The sequence below is a fragment of the Triturus cristatus genome, chromosome 9, assembly GCF_964204655.1.
Source record: "Triturus cristatus chromosome 9, aTriCri1.1, whole genome shotgun sequence".
In the NCBI taxonomy this organism is placed as follows: Eukaryota; Metazoa; Chordata; class Amphibia; order Caudata; family Salamandridae; genus Triturus; species Triturus cristatus.
In genome coordinates, this window is record NC_140592.1 from 347,449,082 (window position 1) to 347,471,065 (window position 21,984).

General features: G+C 43.1%; 1 protein-coding gene across 1 annotated transcript in view; it reads left to right on the plus strand.

Annotated features, from left to right (window-relative positions):
* The window catches only part of LOC146797907 (uncharacterized), a 134,879-nt gene that overhangs the window by 37,353 nt on the left and 75,542 nt on the right, over window positions 1–21,984 (plus strand). The window contains exon 2 of the mRNA XM_085625119.1: window positions 4,497–4,701. Coding sequence (XP_085481245.1) covers window positions 4,497–4,701 — 205 coding nt within the window. The remainder of the gene's footprint in view (window positions 1–4,496; window positions 4,702–21,984) is intronic.

Sequence of the window (21,984 nt, forward strand, 5' to 3'; positions counted from 1 at the left end):
ACACTGTGCTTTGAGAACAGTAGGTCTGTAATTATGCTGAAATCGAATTGGAATTGAAACACAAATTATTCAAGCAGAAGAGGTCTGAGAAGGACTGTCAATCAACTTTTGAGTAAAGGTGCGACAACCAGTGGATATTTTATTTACAGGGTGTGCACACAATGAGCTACAAACCCCTGCAGAGAGCCGGTCTCCAGCTCATTGTTTCGAGGCTCGGTGCCGACGACAGGAGGTGTGAGATCTTCCCAGGAAGGGGGTAGTGCGAGGGTGTGATGAATTTAACGTGCCCCAGGCTGTGATATGCACACAGCCCCGCCACCTCCTCCTCCAAAGGTGATAGTTTTGCACAAGTTGGCATGCCTGAAAGGGCAGACTGACTCACCCGGGTTTGAGGCTAGCTCCGAACCTGAGGGGTGCGCTGATTGAAGCAAAGCACTGTTCACCGGTCACCATGGCTGTTCGGGCCAGAGCTGCCAGCTCTGGAGCTAGGGAACCTGGCTCGAGTCTCGGCATCTACTCAACATCCTGTGATCAGGGGCAAATCACTTAATCTCCCCGCGCCTAAAAAAAGGAATGTGTCCTTGTGTAATGTAACTGGTGCTCATTTAAAGCACAACAGACCTTCAGGTCGAGTTCGTGCTACGCTAAATAAAATTACAACAAAAACAAAACAAGCATTAAAAATGCACTAGGTCTCGCCTATTATTAAGTTAAAGCCATTTGCTTTGCTATACAATACAATTTATCTTACTCAAAGGCGAGACCTATTGCATTTTCAATGCTTGTTAATCATACTGCTAACTCAGAGTAAACAGCAGCCCAGTCCTCCTGTTGACCAGGGACCGCATGTAAAGGTCAAGAGGGATGCATGCGGCCCCTGAGCCGTACTTGGAGTATCACTGCTCTACAAGATAGCTAAAATGTGTTCAGAAAAGGACAGTGGGATGTTGGTCTGCTTCTGCTGAAACACCGAAACAAGTAATACTTGCAGTTTAAAGTATAAACCCTTTCCAGTTACTGGGATTCCGAAATATTAGGATCTTATTAATTGAAACAGTATTTCCACTCCGGGGCGGCTGGTGACATTTGAAAGTGGAGAGGCGTAAACTTTCTGTTGGAGAGCACCTTGGCCAGCGAGCGCAGCGAGCGTGCATGAACATCCTAAGAGGGGTTCGGGGGGATAACCCACCCGAGAAAATGTTGAAAAAAGAGTGGGCAAAGGGTGCATTTTCAAGCAAATTTGAGAAGCACAGTGACTAGAGCTACAAACACACACAAAGCCTGTTGCAGCACTGTGACTAGGACTGGTGCCACACACAGAGCCAGCTGCAGCACAGAGCAGTAGATAAGTGGGAGAACTAGAAACAAATAGAAGGACCATACATACACTAAAGAGAACACGCTTTCAAATAACAGACACCCCAAACAAAGGATGCTCCATACCCAGATGAGCGCAATGGGCAATTGAAAATCAAAATAAAGGGCACACGGAGTATACACATGGGAACAGAAATACCGGAAATACCACACACACACTCGGCAGCAAGCAGAACGTGGACATCAAATACAAACAAAAGGCAGGCCCAAATACAGAAATCGTCACAGTCACTGACACTCCGAAACTCTAAATGTCACATACATATTAAATGGCATAAAGGACAACTGGCACAAACATACACACACACGTACCATCTAGAATATAAAGATAAGCAGCAAACACAATAAATGCTATGCGTACAAACGAAACGGAACTCATCCACCCAAATGACAACACCCACGCACCAAAAACTCAAACGTACATAATACCAAAGAGGAGACGGAAACTAGTTAACAGATATACAAATACAAGTAAATTAAATAAACTCCAAATAGCACAAAACAAGTGAAATACATACAAACCAAAAGGCACACAAGCGACACAATTAGCAAATGGACCTACCAACAGAGATTTGTTAAAAGTCGCCTAAATGCACATTACATGTACATATCAAATGGTACACGAATGCAGCTAAAATGCCCACCCCGATCATTAATCTGTGAATGAAGCACAAGTGATGAAACGCACAGGGGCTGGATAAGTATCTTCCCACCAGCGCTTATTAACCGGAGACAAATATTGCTGTGAAACGATTACTTCTTTCCAGGCAGAAGGGATAATTCAGTTTTCAATGTGAAACAAGACCCCAATTCTATTCCTCTTCGAAAAGCGCACAAAAAGGATCACAATGCCAACCAATGTACAGAATAGAACACGTGGCCAGCTCTGTCACAACTTTACAAAGCAAAAATCTGTTTCTCATTGGAACACAAATGCAAGTAAAATTCCTGATGTCGAGAATATTTTCCTACTGGGCTGGACCTGCCCACTTCCTTCCCGCACCATTTCACACTTCTGTTTCTGCGAAGAGCTTGATAAATCCTCTTTCCCATTGGTGATGGAAAAACGTAACACCCCAAAATATTGATTTACACATGCAAATGTTTGAAAATGTGCTGCTGTGCTGCAAAAACCAAACTATGTCCTGAGACGGCGGAGCCAATGTGGCAAAAAAACATGTCTGCAAGAACCAAACATACCCATGGGCCGCTTGAAGTCACATTACTATGTCAGTCACATGATTCACATCATAGCGCTGCACTGAGAAGTCCTTAGTAAAAGTAATAGTTTTGAAACAAACGATCAGTCCGTGCACTAAGGCAAGAGATGTCAAAGCTTCAGGTCAGGGCGGGTCTGGCCCCCAGCGTAAATGTTCACTCAACGACATAATGCATGACGTATTACATTTGGTTAATCTGCTTGAAAATGATTAATAAGACTACAGCCACCGTCTGCTTAATTAACAAACCTGTTTCCATTTTAGAACCGTGTATACATCAGTCAATTCTGTTATGACTTTAACAGGCCGCATTCAACAATGCACACGTTTTCCTCGTTATTTAGGATAAATAGTACCTTTCAACATGATTGTGTTTCCCATCTGGGTTTTTTCTGCTCCCTCCCTCGTCTCCTCTTCTCTCATGAACTGCAAGATTAATTGCACTACCTCAAAAGTCTGATAAAAGTGGAAATAAACACACTTATTCTGTTAAACAGGCTGCATCTGGGTATGGAGTCTTAGCAATGCAGTCGCCATGTGTTTTTTCCTAGAAAGCAAAAATTCAGCAATGTGCCTCACATGAAGCGAAAAAAAAGACCCATTAGTTTCTGGGTCACTTGCATATAAAATTCTTAATCGAGTAAACCCTTCAACCATGCCTGCAGTACTCGACCTTAGAGAGAGTTTTAATGCGCTTTTCTCAGCCTTATGAGCGTAGACGTTGCCTATCCACGACTTCGTTTTGTCCTGTTTGATTTTCGAAATGTCCTGGCGTAGTTGTTTCTTGTCTGAATTCACTTAGAACAGCTGGTCGGAAGCAGCAATTCTAAATGTGTCTTCTGGGCAGGCGGCCATCGGGGGACCATACTCCCTCGCCCCACTTCATTGGCACTGCACGTCGATTGTTTGAGCCCTGAACCCCCTGACGCTCAAAGTATATTTTTAGGACGAGACTTCACTATGCCTGCCAGCGGGGGAAACCCGTGTGGGCAAAAGCACATGATTTTTGGTTTCTCCGCTGACAGCAGGGGTCCGTGACAGCTGCTGGCCCGGGCAGAGCCGCGTGTCCACATTTAAAGACACTTATCCTGTTTGGTACAAAGCAGCTGTAGGGAGATTTCTATATCTAATTTCGAGCACGGGCACATTTCAAAAGGCCATTGATGAATCCTGTGTGTGAGTGAGACCTCATGAAAGGCAGTTGTAGAAGGCCGGGAGTGGGGGTGACACCCTTCGGGGCTATACACTCCAACCAGTGAGACTGGATCAGTGGACCTTTAGAATGCAGGTTTCAAGACGCCTATTTTTTTGTGTGTTTTCGGTACATAAGTCGGCACCCATACCCTTTTTGTACACATCTGATTTTGCTTCTCAACTTTTGCACTTTTTGAGTGGAGATAAAAAGAGGTGTTCCTTTAATTTTAAAGTGTATGCAATAACAGAAATCTTTCCTGCATTCATAGTTGGGATGTTCAGGCTATTCCACTTTGAGTTTTCTGGATGTGTCATTTCAGTAATGTAGGGGAGTTCAATAGCTCGGGGTCGAGAAATAATGGTAATTTGGGTAGTGCTAATTTAAATACTATTAAGCACTGTTTTTAATGACGTACATCTGCATGAAATCAATTCTCATAATGCTATTTCTACTTATTACTGGCAGCGATCATATGTTTCTATTGTGTACGTTTTATGTTTCAGTGATACAAAATTATGTTAGCTGTTTTAAATGTCTACTACAATATAATACTTTTAAGACCCTTCGTTTCAGTTCCTTTGTTTCATTGGTTTCACTTTAGTTCATTGCTTCTGCATCCCCATTGGAGTATATGCTTGGAATTTCTAGCAGCTGTTTCTTTTACTTTAGCGATGGTAGGCAAATCCTTCATTTTTCTGTTCTAGATTCCCAAATGATCCCGATAGAAGGCAGCAATGGATAGCAGCAGTTTGCCGGACTGGCGATGAAGAGAAGCCTTGGAAACCCACAGCGTGTAGCTGTGTCTGCTCTGTGCATTTCACCGAAAGCTGCTTTGATACAAGTGGAAAAGCTGTTCGAATTCGAAAGGATGCTGTTCCGACTATTTTTGACTTCCCAAAAACAGATGAGGTTAGTGATGAATAAAAGTCCAATAAACGTGTCCCTTGTTACACATAGCTAATAATTGCCTTCACTATATCTGGCTCCATCATTTACACCAGGGGTCTCCAACCTTTTCTTTAATAAGAGGTACTTATGTTCAATTGAACTCATCAAGAACTAGTAATATTGTTAGTGTTGTAATACTGACTACATCAGACAAGAATACATAAGTGGGCACCATATGCAAAATTTCTACCAGCGATCGCCTCCGTGCATCAGACATGGTGGCAAACAGAAATGTATAGAACGCTTTGTCAATATGGAATGCCTCTACATGGGTAGTACATAACAACCATAGCTGTGATGACTCTGGCACCAAGGAAATAAGATTTGGAAAAGATCTTCCCAATGCCACATTATTTATCACTCAAATATCAGCTTTAAATATATTTTGGAAATTCAGCCATTCTTCTTTAAATATCAGCTTATGAGTTCTGAAAATAAGAACATTTTACTCAACTATATACTCTAAATGTTGGCATACATATATTCACCCAAGTAATAGCTTAACATTTAAGTAGTCTGGGTTGCATCCAGGGGAGCTAATTAGAGGTAACTGGAGAGCTATCAGTAGCTCACAAGCACACCTAAGAGGTGCAAGAAGTTTATGTTGGTATGGTAGTGCTTAATTTGTAGAAAATTAAGTGCCATGGCCCTCATCAGGAGGCACTTCAGTCTACACCACCCATTGCCCCTGCCAGCGCTGCCAATGACAGTACCAAAGCTACTAACCATCACACTCTTACAAGTGTGACAATTCAGACTATTACAGGTCCCCATAGCTATAAGATTAGTATGGGGGCAGGTAATAGTCATTTAAAGGTATATTGAATTAGTAAACAACTGTTGTACTCACTCTAAATCAGACAAACAGCTCACCATGTGGCAGACTGTCATAAGTGCCTGTGCTGAGCACAGGAAACCACAGGCTCAAATTAAGCACTGTGGTATGGACTGGGATTATGTTCTGCCTTCAGTCTGCTCTGTCACATGATTGAACAGTAATCACATGAATATTTGATGAAGCTGCAAACGAATGGTACGGGCAGCTCTGAAGGTTGAGTTGCCATTGAGGATGGCATATTTGTAACTCTCCCTGTAACTTTACACCACCTACTGTGGAGTTCAAAGATAGCAGATGTATCATCAGGAAGTGCACAGTGTAAGTCTGCAGTACTTACGTAGAGTTTTTTCCTGCCTTAAGAATGCCACTGGGCTGAAAACCTTACCCATGGCACATTTTATTTGTCGATGTATTTTTAAGTAAGAAACAGTGCCACTCATTATAACAGCATTACTCTTGGTCGATTCATTGAATTCGCTAGGCATGATACAATGCACTTGAAGACCCTCTAATATTAGTAACATGAGTGAGTCCACCCGCCTCCTACCCCCCCCACCCCCACCAGAACGTAGAGAGATCAACATTGCATCGTTGAAGCAAGTACCTTCGTTTAAATCAATACATTATGTCAATATGAACGCTTATCCTCCTAGGTTTTTCGCATCGTCTGCCAATTAGTTCCACTGCTCTCCATCTAGAGAGACATGCGAAATGCGAGGCCCCATTCCTCAGAGCATCCGGTTGTGGTCTCCTTTTAACTTCGAAATTCAAATGTGTACGGTCAACATTACTTATTAAGCATTCCAGTACCAAGATTGACCCTAGTCTATAGTACCACAGTGATACTTCAGTCACCATAGTAGGGGCATATTATGTGGCATTTTCGTGACGTAGATGTAGTGCAGGGGGATCTGTTCCGTGGTAGCCAGCGCTCCAGCCAGTAGGCAGGGTCATCCACGAGGTCATACATCCAGTCATTCAGAATCAGAAGATGGGATGTTATGTAACAGGACCTACGTCTACTATTGCTGGGCCACCACCATACATTACCTTGAAGCAATTTGGAAATTCCACCCCGGTGGGCCCCCGTCCCATATGACTATAGTGAATAATTTAGTGAAATAAGCTAAAACCGTCTCTGGGATATATGTCGGGTGATTCTGCAGCTGATCAAAGCTTTTGGGAAGGACAATCGCCTTAATTAGAGCCACCCATCCCATCAACGAGATGGGTAGAGTAGACCATCGTTGCATATCCTGTTGGATGGTGGTGAGTAAGGTGTAATGTTAACTGTTTGTGTGCTAGCTGTGGTATCTGTGATATGTACCCCTACATAGCAAAATCTAGTACGTGCAACAGTCGTGCTAAAGTCCATTTTGAGTGTCCTATCTTGAACAGTCTTGTCTTTCTCCAGTTAACCCCGAGGCCCGATAATTCGCCCAAAGGTGTCTAGGATCTCCATGATTATCAGCCCGTAAACATCTGGCCCTCCGATGTATATGTGGAGGTCATCGACATAGAGGGAGACCCTGTCTTCGTGAGTATCTAACCGCTGAAAGTCCTTCAGCTGTTTGCCATTTCCGAGCAGATGTGCCAAAGGGCCTACCGCCAGAGCGAATAGCAAATTAACATAGGAAAGTTATGTGGGACCGAATCCAAGGTGCTCCAGTAGAGAAAATAAGTAAGGCCATGATAACGTATTAAGTGCCTTTTCAAACTCAGTCGCTAATACGGCTAGAGGATAGCACGATTGGATGGCCATCGAGGTAGCATTGTGCAGTCTATGGATGTTATGCCTGATATAGCGGCATGCTACGAATCCATTCTGGTCTATGTGTAGCAGGTCTGTCACAATGGTGACTAGTCTCATGGCCAGAAATGTGGCCAATATATTAGCCTTGCTATTAATTAGCGAGATCAGTCTGTACAATGTACAGTGGGGTTCTGGTTTACTTGGCTTCAATATAAGCACAATATGTGATTTGTTGCCCGTCCGTGCTGAAGATACGTCCCTCTGAACTGGTGTTTTTCACTACATAATAACTGCGGTTGTTGCTTACTTACTTGATTGGATTATAATTATAACAGTGCTCATAATGGGACGTCTGGCTGTTCTAATTTGATTTTAGTTTTTATCAGATGGGCATAAGTTTCCTGCAAGGGAATCCCAGAATCAAAATATACTTTATGGAGAGAGTCTTACTCCACCTATATTTATTGCCCTGAAGAAGTCCCACAAGGGGACGAAACGCATCGGCTGTTCTGTGTGTTGAATGCTGCATCTCAGCAACGTGATATGAAAAAGAAACGATAAAAGAGAAAGAAAAAAAGAATAAATTCAAGAACTTTCTTTCTTTGATATGGACACTAAAATTATCTTCTTTGGCAAAAGTTTTTTTGAGTGGTGCACCTAAGCTTTGGTTTTGAATTGCACAATATGTGATTCCTCCAGATTGTGAGGGAGGTAGCCAGCTTCTCTAGCTGAAGTATAAAGTTCTAGGAGGAGGTATAGGAAAGCCCGGGCCCGGGGTTTTACCTGTCGCAAGAAGCAAAATAACTTGCGTTATGTAATCAGCTATTAGGGGCTCATCTTGTGCCATACGCTAGTCTGGCTTGAGTGTTAGGCAGTTAATGGTGGATATATATTTGCAAATGGTGTCTGGTGTTGCTGAGAAGGAGTTAGTGTACAGGGACGGATAGTAATTGGCAAATGCCTCTGCCCTTGCTTCAGGGGTATTAAGAAGGACCCCATTCATGCCTTCTATATGTGCAATGTGCTTATATCTAGTTTCTCTCTGGCTACAACAGTGCAGCAGTTTCCCAGTCTTGTTGCCATGCTCTTAGAACATACTTTACAAAGCCTGCCAAAGTTTCTTTGCTTCGTCAAGTTGGGTATGCTTCAGGTCTAACGTGTCACTGTAAAGTTTGTGAAGGGTTGATTGAGAATGCTACTGTAGATAATCACATTCAACTCCTGCCACCGCTCCCTAAATGAATGCAGCTTTTCGTGTTTGTGAAATGGTATTTTGGAGATTATGTCTCCCCTCAACGCTGCTCCATAGCCTACCCAAATTCCTGGCGACTCTACTGAGCCGCTTTATGCTGGAAGTATTAGGTTGATGTTGCAGAAGTGCTTCTTTAAAGAATTTTTTTTTAGTCACCATTCGCTCAATTTCTAAGATGGGGGGAGTGAGGGCTGTCTCTAATAACTCGGAGCTCTGGTGCGGTGTGGTCCGAGAGACCCCAAGCATGGAATATAATTGTTATTTGAGGAAGGTACGTGAGGGGACAATGAAGAATTCAAGCTTTGAAAGGGATTTATGTACCCTGGAGAAGAAGTTGTATCCACCCATGGTCAGGTTGTAGTGTCGCCAAATTTTACATAAACCCGGGCTTCTCATATAGGACTCTAGCAGGCCTCATTCTGGTGGTATTGAAAGCCATGGTCCCGCCCAATCTAGATCTGCATTGATGAGGCAGTTTAAATTTCCTCTGATTATTGTGTGTCCCACTGGCCAGGGAGTGGACGTGGCCCCAAGGCTCAGTGAACCCATTCAATCATGAAGCATTGAGCGAATACCTGTCTCAAAATTAGAGATTGCAGCCATTCTGATAAGAAACGTACAGGGTCATTTTCTTGACTCTTTCAGGGAAATCTATAAAACAGAGATTTTTCCTGTGATACACCCCTCTGCATCTTCAGCTTGCATGGCCAGGTCTTGGGATTTAGATGTGAGCTGTGTCACTGTAGATTTAAGTTCTCCTACTGTGTCTTCCATTTCGGAGATTCGCTCCTCTGCCTCGCCTACTCTCTCAACAGCGCCCACCTTCCCTATATTTGCCTCAACGACTGCCTTAGAATCATGAATGGCATTTAGGATCTGCAGTTTCAAGGCTTGCAAGCTAATCTGTTGTCTATCCTCCTGCGCCATGGCCACTCCGGAGTCCGTCTCAGCTGAGGGAAAAATCAGTGGCTGAGTATTTTTGTCTCTCTTTCTGTGCTTGGGGGCCGTGCCTGTCCAGTTTTTAACAGGTGACATAGGCGGCAACAGTCCAAGTTCCCTCAGACATTTCTAAAGGTTTTAGAGAAGGCTCCTGCTTGCCTCGTGTCCTAGTTTGATCTATCCCTCAGTGGGTTCCATACTGCTTTGAGGTTCTCAGCTGCAATAGTATCTCCTCTTGTGAAGCCCTCTACAACAGGCCTCGAAAAATCATAAAAATGTTACCAGTTCTGCAGGTCTAGTGACTTGAATAATCTACTCGCTCTAACTGTAATGCTCTTGACCCATAAACTGGTTTCAAATTCAGCAGTCTTAAGCAAATGTTTGATTTCACAAGCCACCTTTCTCTTCTCACGCATGAGAGCACCTTTGAATATGTGGTCTTTTACTCCCTGTATAATCTTGTGAACACCCAACTATCCGTTACCGAATCGGAAATGCAGGCAAACACTAGGCCAGCCAAGTGGTTCATTGTAGTTGTGCAATTGGTATCCATTACCTGACTGACTAATATGCCTTGATTGGCACGCTCAGAAAATGTAGAGTGGCTCTACATCTAAGAAAATCCTTTTCCTTATAAGATCCTGATAGCCCTTGCTTAACCCAGAGGGCTGCTATGAATGACTCCATGGGTACCACACATGTCTTTGACTCTGTCTGTGTGCCTACCCTGATAGGACTGCTTTCCTGTCTTTGATTTCCAGATTGCTGACTGAGGCTGACACATCTAAAATAGTGATTGGGAGCCCCATACTTGAACCTCAACATGATGGCTCTCTACAATAAGGTCAATGCCAATCATTTGGCATTGTTTCCTAATGTTAGTGGGGCAATTATCATCAATTCTCGTGGTGACTGGTCTTCTGTACAGATAGACTTCGCCTTTGTATTCTTGTTCATGGCTTGTATTCATGGATCAACTATTTTGTTGTTCTCTGGCAATGTATTCCCTATCAAGTCTCTTTGTTCTGTTCTTAAAGGGGGCATCTCCAAACAGTCACCTGTAGTGATGGGACTTGATCTGGGCCATGTCACTGCTCCGTCAGAGAGGAGGAGAATAAATCTATCCACATTCGAATTGGATTCTAAGAAGGATGCTTTGAATGGCAATCAGAATACTTTTCTAGACTTTAATAGACTATCTAATTAGCTTAGACTTCATAGGCTGCGGGAAAGCTACACTACAGGGTTGCATGATGGTAGAGCTTGCTATTCTGAGAAGTAATCTTCAATTGGAACAAATTAACCTAGAGGATGGCATTGAGAACTGACTGGCCATTATAATAAAAATGGCTCATTTGCTGCGTGGCAGTCACTGAGGAAAAACAAATGCTACCTTAATTCCCTTTTTATCTGCAGGACGGAGTACACCCTATTGTATGTCCTTATTGTTGAAGTAGCAACACTATGAAGGAGGTGAGATAGCAAACATCTCTTGGCAGTCAGCTAAAATATTGGGAGGCACAGTCTGTGATCCCATCAATCTTTCTTGACCAAGCATATTTACCAATCACTCACCCTTCGGATATCACCAACACTTTTGCATCCTCTTTTCTACCACTCTGCACAGACTGCAGCTCTAGCTGCAGATTAAGTGTTCTTCAGAATCATAATGTTACCTACCTTGACATCCAAAGGTAAACATTTGTGAATGGTGAATAAGTACCGGAGAGATATTGAAGTCTTCTCCTTCATGAAAACATTTAACACAGCAGACAGCAGTGACATTCCTGGCGAATTCTACAAAATCATTAACTTAATTGACACAGCCCTACTCTACACTGCCTTTAAACAAGCCAAAACGATTGGATCCGTACCACCTAAAATGTAATAGTGCCATTGTCCGTTTTCTATTGAAACCTGGGTAAGATCTGAAATTGTATGTCCGCTATCACCCTACATCTCTAATAAATGAAGTTTTTAAGACCTTGGCAAAAGTGCTGGTGAATCAGGTGAGTAAGGTAATTCCTAACCTTATTCATTATTACCAGGTTAGATTAATTCCCAGTCAGTCATCTAGAAACCATGTAAGTACTCTGTTTAACATATTGTGGCAGGTGAAAGATGACCTCGGTGATGGAGTGGGCTATCTCACTCTACGTGGCTTACTTTGTTGATTCTAGGTTTATCTTCATGGCCTTAGAAATAGGGCCTTCGCAATGATTTCATATCCAAAGTACAGTGACTTTAACTAATTATTTTCAAAGCTTTCGTATCTGACATATTTGAAATCTTCAGTAGGTAGTAATAGGCAAGGTTTTCCCCTTTCTCCACAGCAATTTCTTCTTGCTTTGCAATCTCTCTTGGCTGCTAACCGATAATTTAGAGATATTAAGAGTGTGGATACTCCAACAGGGGCATTCAAGAGCGTGCTATATGCAGATGGCATCCTGCTCGCTTTAGCTTGTTCCTGGATAATCTCTTCCTCAATTGATGTTTGTCATTGATAGCATTGCCTCTATCTCACAACATAAAGTCACTTAGGGGAAGACCTAAGTATTGCTGTTGTCAAGGGGAGCAAGTAGAGCTTTCGTTGTTGGATATAATTACCTATATCTGTATGACTCCTTCACCCATTTCTCCTACTGCTGAACAGGACTTGGACAGTTCCACCAACATTTTCCAGCAAACAGCTACATAACAAATTACCCTTCTCAGCACAAATATAGAAGATCCCTGACTGCTGATATTGGTGTCATCATTTCCCAACTCTAAACGTTCAAATAGGATTCACTTGCTATGCCTTTCACGGGTTCTCCTCCTACTTGAAGTTCAACCACCCCAAGCATTATTTCTGCAGGAACAAGCAGTAACTTGTCCAAAACTGTCTCATCACACTGAATATGTACAGATTCCAGCCCCAGTTTTATCACCAATTGCAAGCCACTGGGATTGATTCCAGACAGCAGCCTCATTACCATGGAGCATATCTTCAAGACAATGAAGACTGCTAACAGTACTAAAGAAAGTGAAGCTATTCCTCTCAGTAAGTGCCTTCTAAAGTACCATTCAGTCCTCATACTCTTATGGATGGTGGCTACAGCGTGTTCCATAACCTGAGCACTACACACTAAATCCCCCCGGCACCCCCTGTTAAGGTCACCCTGACTATATTGATTACCAGCTACATCTACAAAACTATCACAACTGGCACCCCTGTGTATCAAGCCGATGTAAACTTGCTCCAGTTTAGGAAAGAGAAGAGGACACAATTTTTTAAAGAAAACTACATCACAACAAAGTAACATTTCACGTCCACTCTCAGAACCCAGCTACTGATCAATCAGTCGTTGACTGTATCATTGCCATTTATCCTGCAAACCACTCTTCTGCCTTTAGGCTAGTTGCATGCTATAAAAACGCTGCATACATATGTACCTGATGGAATAGTTTTGCCCTGTCTAACTCTTAATAAAAGCTTGCACAAGCATACAGAAATGTTATTGGGAATATGATGATTAGCCCTCAGATGATAGAGTGTGTAATTTCCAGATTTTCACCGATGTGTTTGACCGTGCTGAGCTAAGAGAGGCAAACTCTACTCCTAAACTTCGATTGATTGGCCAAAAATGTAAAAGCCAGTTATGTGCCAGCAACTACTGTGCCCGCAGGCTAAACAACAGTTGCTGCATAATATGGGTACCAAAACTGCTTTGACGGTTTATATCACTCCTGCAGAAGATACTAGTAACCATTTAGGTTCTTTTGTAACCTGTGGAGGAAATTCCTCTTACAGACTTTTATTTCATGTTGGACTTTTTTTCTTCATATAAGTATGCAGTGCCAGGTCATAGGAAAGAAAGCACATTCATGTGCATTGCATAGTGTAGCTATGTATCCAAATAGGGGTTATGCTATATATAATTTCTGCAGGAACCTTTTTCTGGGCATGAGTACACGGTTCAAGGACACACACCGCTCGGACAGGCAGTCCTATAATACATTTTTACCTGTTTCCTGCTGCCTACTTCTCAGCTTATAATTATTTAATGCATGTGAAAGGGAGGAGGCATGAAGTAAAAGTAAGAATTACATTCTAATCTACAAGGATATTTACTGTATTCCAGGTCAAATGTCATATCAATTTAAAATCGGCAATCCGCAATCGATTTACTGCTGCAGTTACAGCCTACTCAACTAGTTGTGATTGTTTAAATAACTATAACTAGGCTGAGGACAGTCACATATTTCTTCTCTTCATTTCGTCTCTTAACATGTTTTTTTATTCTGGTGCAATTGTAATCTTGCAGTTTCGGAAGCAGCAGAAGCATAAGCTAGGTCAATGGCCTCCTTTACCTCACTGAAGTCCTAAATTATACTTGTTTGGAAAAAAAAGCAGGCAAATTCCAGGACAAAATAAGTATCTAAAAACAAACTAATTTCTAAGTACTTGAACTCGTCGACTAAGACTAGTGCATCTACTCTAATATTTACTTGGGGAAATTAAGGACGTCAAATATACAAACAGGAAACAAGGCGTTTAGTAGTATGGAAAAGATACTCGACCATAGGTTCCAAATTTAGTTAAGAATAATTAAATTCTAGTTAGTGTGTTATTTCATAAAATTCGCCCTGTATCTCAGAATGGTACTTCACTACAGATAAAGTAACATTTAAAAAAAATGCTTATCAGAGACAGCAACATAAGTTGGTCCTTCTACATGATTATATTGATCCAAGATTGTAAATTGAATATTTGCTCTTTCAGTGCTGATTTATTTAGTTGTAAATGTATATTGTAGTGAATTTTAGTGTCCTGAGAAGTAGAGAGGAGTGGATAGAGGAGGAGCTCTCACTTATCCACATTCCAGTTCTGTTGCCCAAAAACTGGATACAGTGTCTGCCTTAGTGTAGAGAGATGTCAACAAACACCTAAGGAGACATGAAATGTTCACAAGTGGTGCCAGTTTGCTGCGTAGTTTAAAGCCCCCAACATACACAATATCGCTCTGTATAAAAATTCATAAGTATGTTGTTTTGGAAAGATCGGGCAAATGTAGAGTTTAGTTCCCTCCTAAACCAGTAGTGTTCTTCCTTTTGTCATAGAGCTGATGGCAGTGTATTTTAGGTAGGATTTCACAGTTTGCTATCACCACATTTCTCATTTCTGATTCGGATCTCAGGTTGTGGGTCTGTTAGCAATAATGCAAAGGTTTGGTAACGTACCATAGGCCCAACAGTAAGATGTAGGCAATGTAGAGTATCTCGAGGATTAACTGGTGCCAGCAAAAGTCAAGGAGGACTGGTGTAACTTCTTACCAACAACTAGTCTTGCGGTGCAGTCGTGAAGGGTGTGGATTTTTTTTTATTGATTCTCTGAGACTTGATTTATGTGTTTTTATGGTAGTCAAAGTGTAACTGGAGTAATTTACGGACAAGTGTAATAGAATGTTTGCACTGGTGTGACTTTGCTAAGCAACCTGAAGTGGAAGTGTGCACTCTGTCATGCCCTTTTAGCACCGTAAGGTGGCTAACCCGGATTTAGCTTGCCAAAGAGTATAATTTCGGCCTTTGAGCAATTGACATTTTTATTTTTGGGAGTGAGTAAGTCAGGTAGCAATTCCCTAACTTTCATGCTAAATCACTATATGATACAACCGTGATTCCCTGGCTTTGGTGCTAAATCGCTATATGAGACAACCTGTATGAGTGGCTATAGGAGCTCCCTGTGCTGTTCTGCTGATTCATTTTTTTAAACTCCTTCAGTAACCTAGAGCTTGGAGATGGTAGATCTAGGCACGTTCTTTTCTCCTGTCTAGACATGTACTCTCCAGGTGTAGTCTAAAGAATGCAGCAAAAGAGGGCTGAGTCAGGCATTTTTTGGGAGAGATCATCTCTACCCAATGAACATTATTAATGGGAGACTGCAGTTGGGTTTGTGGTTGGGTTTATAACCCTTTTCATGTTAACCTCCTGATATAACAGTTTGTGGAAGGCCAGGTGGTTGGATATGCTTCTGCTGATTTGAGAGGAAAGCCATTTGTTGATGTAAGACCATTTTAATGTTTCTAGATAGAGAGAAATGGTAGTGTTAGCTTCCCTAATTTGACATTTCAAGCATGTGTTCACTAGTATGAGAGCTCATGCATGATTATAAATAATCCTCATGCACTGGAGCTAGCCTGCTACATATATGTGGTAGCAAAGTTGAGTCAGTAGTCTTCAGCACTATATAAGAAGTACACTGAAACTGTTAAGAGTATGGTGTTGTGAGCTTATGGTAGTCTTCCAAGGACAGTAAGAAAGTTCAAAGAAAACCATGTAAGAAGGGCCTATCAGTAGCCGAAGAAGAAATCTTACACACAACTATTGTGACAGCCACTAGAAGTAGAATGTTACCAATATGTGACCTATAAGATCACCGATGGGCAATAAAAGTTTTATAACTAGTTATTCTTTCCATTCCTAATAGTTTACATGCTATTAGAGAATAATAGACTAGTGATACGTTCATTAGCAGTAATTAAATTGCTGACAAATGTATTAAGGAATTCTTCTATGAAGAACAGTACATCACAATCTATTAACCGCCCATAACCCTCCTACCTCTTCTATCACTCTTTAACTTTATGCTTTTGTTCGACCCTGTATAGCTCTCATGTGCCTTTTGGCTAGGTTCACATCATAGAAATACGATCTACATGTATACATACGTACATACATAATACAAATACACATACAATCATCCTTCTCCACCAGAGAGGGATTTTGGAGGAAAATTGATAGGACATGGTAGTCAACTGATATCCAGCAAATGGTTGCGACCTGATACTGTCCATCACCCTCCACAAGGTAAGTAGCTAAAAGGAAAAAGTGCGGGAATTTGAATGCCCAAAGCGTCCACTGATAATACTTAATATGCATTTCTACTGACTTTTGACAGAAATGAGACCCAGCAAACTATTCACACCCGCTGGTCCAAAATAAAATAAAAAGGTACATTCCCAATGCTGAAGATTATGCCCCATGCTGGCGGTCTTTTCTAAACATGGTGACACCCTAATAGCGATACAAGACTATCATCTACAGCGATATACTGAGTTCTTTGTGTGGTTTTGGCTCCATGCTCAGTTGTACTCCTTAATTTCTGTCAATGTAATTAGGACTGCGTTGTGTGGTTAATCAGGAATACAAACATTCACTCACAGATCTAAAGTCCGACAGTCGCTTCTGGCAGATGCAGTATCTACCCAAAGTGAGAGTAACATATCTTCCTTGTGTCTGCTTTTATTTATATACCTTTATCACAATACAAATGTTTATGACTAGTTACTTTTTAACCGTAACTGTTCTTTTTAATTTTTATATTCGTCAAAAGGAGCAAGTTACTAAATTGTCGACTTTATTTTCGAGTACCTCTGTTCTAGCGCAAATGTCATCCAATTTTGACTCTAGGGCTGTACATTTCTCTGAGATTACCTTCTGATTCCGAGCAATTTCGAAAATAGGTCTTCACGGAGGGAGAAAAGAAGATTCTTCAACTGATTGTCACCCCTGGGATGTTCCCCACTTGGGGATTTCTCTGCTATCTCACTACCGCTGCTACATATATTGTCTTCGCAAGCGTCAGATTCCAAGACCCCGTCTGGGTATCCTCCAGTGTCTAAATTCACTGGTGTATTGCACAAGCTCTCAAAGTCACTCGGATACCATCTCTGTCTTACAGATGCAGAATCGGGCTCTACAAGCCGACATCGAAAGATTAGAGATTCATGCCAGAAGGAATAATCTGAAATTTTTGAAAATCCCAGAAGGAATAGAGAATGGTGATGTGAAGTCCCTGATATGTAAATTGTTGAGAGAGGGGGTGCTAAAAGATAGATATCGACCTGGAAAAAGAGATCCAGCGAGCCCACAGAGATCCATTTAGACAACATCCGGACAGGAAGGCTCCAAGGAAGATTCTGGTTAATTTCCTCTCGTTCTCAATAAAGGAGTTGATTTTAGGGCGAGCTTTGAAAGATACATCATTGCACATCAACTCCATTAAATATTTAATACGTTCTAATGTGGGCAGCGGTACGGCCCAAAGACAGTGGGAATTGGGCTCTCGGATGTCCGACTTAAGAAGTCTGGGAGCACAGGTGATGATGAAATTCCCCGCTTCTTTAAGAGTGGTATGGAGAAATAAGACGCACAACTTCTCCTCCGTTCAGGAGGTTGACACTTTTATATCTCACATGAAGGAGGTTTAATAGAGACTATCCTACTAACAGTGACAATAGCGATACATCATAAAAACACTAACTTAAGACACACGCAGAGTCTGTGGGGAAAAAAAAGATAAAACACAAAATAAATTAAAGGAAAAAGAAAAAAAAAAATTAAAACAATATAATATAAACAAAAAAAAAAAATGTGTGTGTAGATATAAGGGATTACATAAATGGTAACAAGGTTATTGGGTCACTGGCTACGTAAAATATACACAATTGTGAGTGGTGGGTTCCGTATGGAGAACGGGGCCTTTCAAATAGGCGGGTTTTTTTATCGCCAAGGTTTTTGTGGGGGAGTTCCTCAGGGTGGGTGGTGGTGGTGGTGGTGGTGGTGGTGGAGGGGGGGGATAAGGTGGGAGGAAAAAGAAAAATCTTTTTCTCATAGAGCCAGCAGTATGAGTTGTAGCAAACCATTCAATACACCCTTAGTATATAAGTTGGACCTGGATAGGTTCCTCAATGGATATCGTTTGGTGTATAGAAAAACCTATTCCCCGGTATGATGAATTCCCTAAGTAAAACTAAAATAATCAGCTGGAATGTGAATGGATTGAGAGATGGGAGGAAACTTAACAGAGTCTGTGAATTCTTGAAAAAATCAGGCGCCCATATATGCCTTCTACAAGAGACCCACCTGGAGTTTCAAGAATGCAAGATTGGGAGGAGCCAAGATGGCGACCGGAGCAGTCGCTTGAGCGCCCGGCTCCGTCGGCCCTTGGCCTCGGACTATCATCCTGATTCCTATCCTTGCCGATTTTCGAGGTCCAACGCGTGCGACGACGCGCTGACTGCGCCGCCGCTTTCCCGAAGTCTTAGCCCGCCCGGATGCCGGAGTTCTTGGTGCCTTTGTTCCCCGCACTGGACCCCTGCTCTACTGTGGCCTCGGCCGGCCCCCTGGAAGCGTCGCAGTCACCGGACCCGCTGGTGCAAATCTGAGCCCCGAGGTCCCGATCCCGCCTCACGCCACGGACGGTCGCCGGGGGAGCCGGGGGAGAGGCGCCCGGACACCTCCTGCACCCTGCACCTGACGGGCTGGAGCTAGAGGGTAAGCCCCGGCGTGACGGGTCTCCTGCCCCGCTCTGTGGACCACGCTGTGGAAGGCTGCAGACCCCCTTCTTCTATGGTCTAGTCGGCTGCAAGAGAGCCCGAGGGAGGGGAAGCGACTGTTGGCTTTCACCTGTTGCGGCGCAGACCTGTTGGGAATTGCCTCCTTGTCACGATCCCCCCCCTGGCCACGGTACCGTTCAGCGGTAAAACATGGCGCTGATTGCCTGCTCGCTGCTGGGGGGTGATGCTCCGGTCTCGCCCGCTTCGCCCTCCCTCTACCAGACTCCAGCTCCCCAGTGCCGTCCCGGATTGCTGCCGCTGTGGGGGCGCAGCTTCCGCTGACATACGGCTCCGTTCTGGCTGCCCTGCGGGACTTTCGTCTGCAATTGTGTGTCGGCTTGCAAACGCTGAGTGAGCGGTTCGACTCTACACTGTCTGCTGCGGGTCGTGAGCGCCCCGTTTGTGATCAACAAGACGTGAGTCTGCCAGTGCTGTGGTCCTCCTGCGGGGAAGTAACGACTGGGTGTAGCGGTGCTCCACTGGTGTCTGCGTTTGGCTTTCCCGGCGCTCAGGATCAATCGCTCTCCTGCTCAATGGCGGATACTTTGTTTCCCCGGTCATTGCTGCCTGCTTTGTTGTTGCCTGCCTCACCGTGCCCGCAGGACCTTCCAGCTGAACTACACCTGACGACCTCGAGGAACCGTTCACGGTGGCCTACGGCTCCTTTTATGTGGAACTCATGTACTTTACAAGCCAGGTCTGGATTTTATATGGTGTGCAAGGGGACCTCAATAGATGATCGGCGGCCATTTTGTGACTCTACTTCTCCATCTTCTTCCAAGCGGCCATATTGTCTTTGTCTGTTCGGGATGCGGGGCATTCACGAGGGGGCGGGTCTAATCGTAAGCCCGCGATCGGGCCAGGGCTAGATTACTTTCTATCATCATAGTTTCACGGACGGGCTGGACTGGGACTGGAATTGTTTGCATATGTTGTGCGCACTCGTCGCGATCTGTCTGCCTTCATTTCCTTGTTGTTACATGCTATCTTCACACGACCGCCTTTGGGTGTAGTGGGGTTTCAGTGTGTGGAGGCTTGGTTGGCCGGTGGTGTCGGGCGCTCCGAGGATACGTGGGCTCCTCCCCGCCTCCTTTCTTCTTTCTTCTCTTAGTTTCTTTACTCTATTCCTACTTTCTCTCTCGTCTATATTTCGGGTTCATTGGGCGACAGGCACTATGCTGGGGGGGGGGGCAGGCCATAGCCTCCGCATTGGTGTAGGGTGGGGGGGTAATTTACTGTTTCTTTTTAGTTCTATGGGCCTCTTTCTTTCATGTCTCTGCGCTATACTTGTTTCGATTCGGGGTCCGGGTGTGGGGTGGATTGAGTGGGGGCGGCTTTTAGGGGGTGCGTATTTACTACTGTGATGATCCTGTTATCTAACTGCATCGCCTTACTGTATGAGATTTTCTATGGCTGTTTTAATGATGCTGCTGCTCTCCAGTGTATGAAGCCGACTCGCGGACTCGAATCTCCTTGTTTCTATCCTTTACTGATTTCTTTCTCGATAAAATTTTTTTTTGAAAACCTTAAAATTAACCTTCACTTCTCCTTCCCCTGGTGTCAAGGATCCCTCCAGTGTATGAATCCTGAATCATTGCTAATCTTGACCTTGACGCACAGGGGATGTACTGTTTGTCTCTGTGCTCAACCGTATTGTGGCCGGCCTGATGGTTGTAGGCCCGTATTTGTTCTTTTACTATGCACAAATAAAGGTTTTTAAAAAAAAAAAGAAAAAAAAAAAAAGAATGCAAGATTGCCTTTGAGAAACAAAGCTGGGTTCAGGATCTCATGTGCTCCCGCCAAAGTGGAAGCACAAGGGGTCGCGATATTAATTCGGGTAAATAGTAAAATTAGAATAGAGAATCATGTTACGGATACGTCAGGCAGATGCCTGTCCGCTCTGTTAAAAGTAGATAGTCTTCCCCTGTCATGTGCCGTCTATTATGGTCCTAATCAGGATTGTCCGGAACATTTGGCCAACTTAAAATCATCTCTTCTCAATCTAAATGCCCCCATTATTTTGGGGGGTGACTTCAACTTGGTTTTCGATAAAATCTTGGATAGGACCTCTAGAGCCACTGTCGCCTCCCTACCCAAAACGAAATTAGAACTTAAGAACGTAATGAAAGACTTCAATCTACTTGATATTTGGAGGACTAGAAATACTAATGGTAGAGATTATTCTTTCTATAGCCATAGATACAGACATCATTCCCGGATTGATTTTTTTCTGATAGATCAGATGCTTCTCCCCCAAGTAGTTTCTTCCACTTACATTCCTGCTCTGCTCTCTGATCACTCGTCAGTAGAATTAACAGTCAATCTCGTAAAAGAAATACAATCGAGAAGGTGGACCCTTGATAGGTCACTATTACAAATAGATGAAGTAAAATCACAATTATCCACACAGTTGGAAGAATATTTTAGGTTCAACTGTGGTTCAGCGGGTGCCCAGACTGTATGGGAGGCCTTTAAGCCCTTCTTGAGGGCAATAGTAACTACACTCACGATTAAGAGAAACAGGGATAAAAGGAAAGCTGAAGCAGATTTTCTTATAAAAATTAAGTTGAAAGAACAACAATTTCAACTCGCTTCCCTAAAGCAATATCCTAATGCTGATATATTATTGAACGAGTTAAACTCCTTAAAGGCAGAATATCAGGCTCTCCTTGATAAAGCCATTAAGGAAAGATGGAACGCGAGCAGATTACGTAATTTCTCTTATGGGGAGAAGTGTGGTCGTTTCTTGGCTTGGAAGTCCAGAACAGATCGAGCTAAGAACCAAATTGTGAGTTTAATTCTACAAGACACAGGGATCCTGACCTATAACAACCATGAGATATCAAAAGAAGTCCACAATTATATGTCGAGGATGTATGCAGAGCGAGGGTATTTCTCTTCGGAGAATGCTGAAAAGTGGCTTAGCCAACTAGTCTTACCACACCTCACAGAAGCAGATAGGGTCCTTTTAAGCTCACCAATTAAAGAGGGTGAAGTTTACAACCAACTAAAGAGCATGGCAAAAGGCAAAGCAGCGGGACCTGACGGCCTCCCAGTAGAGGTATATCAAATTAATCCAGAA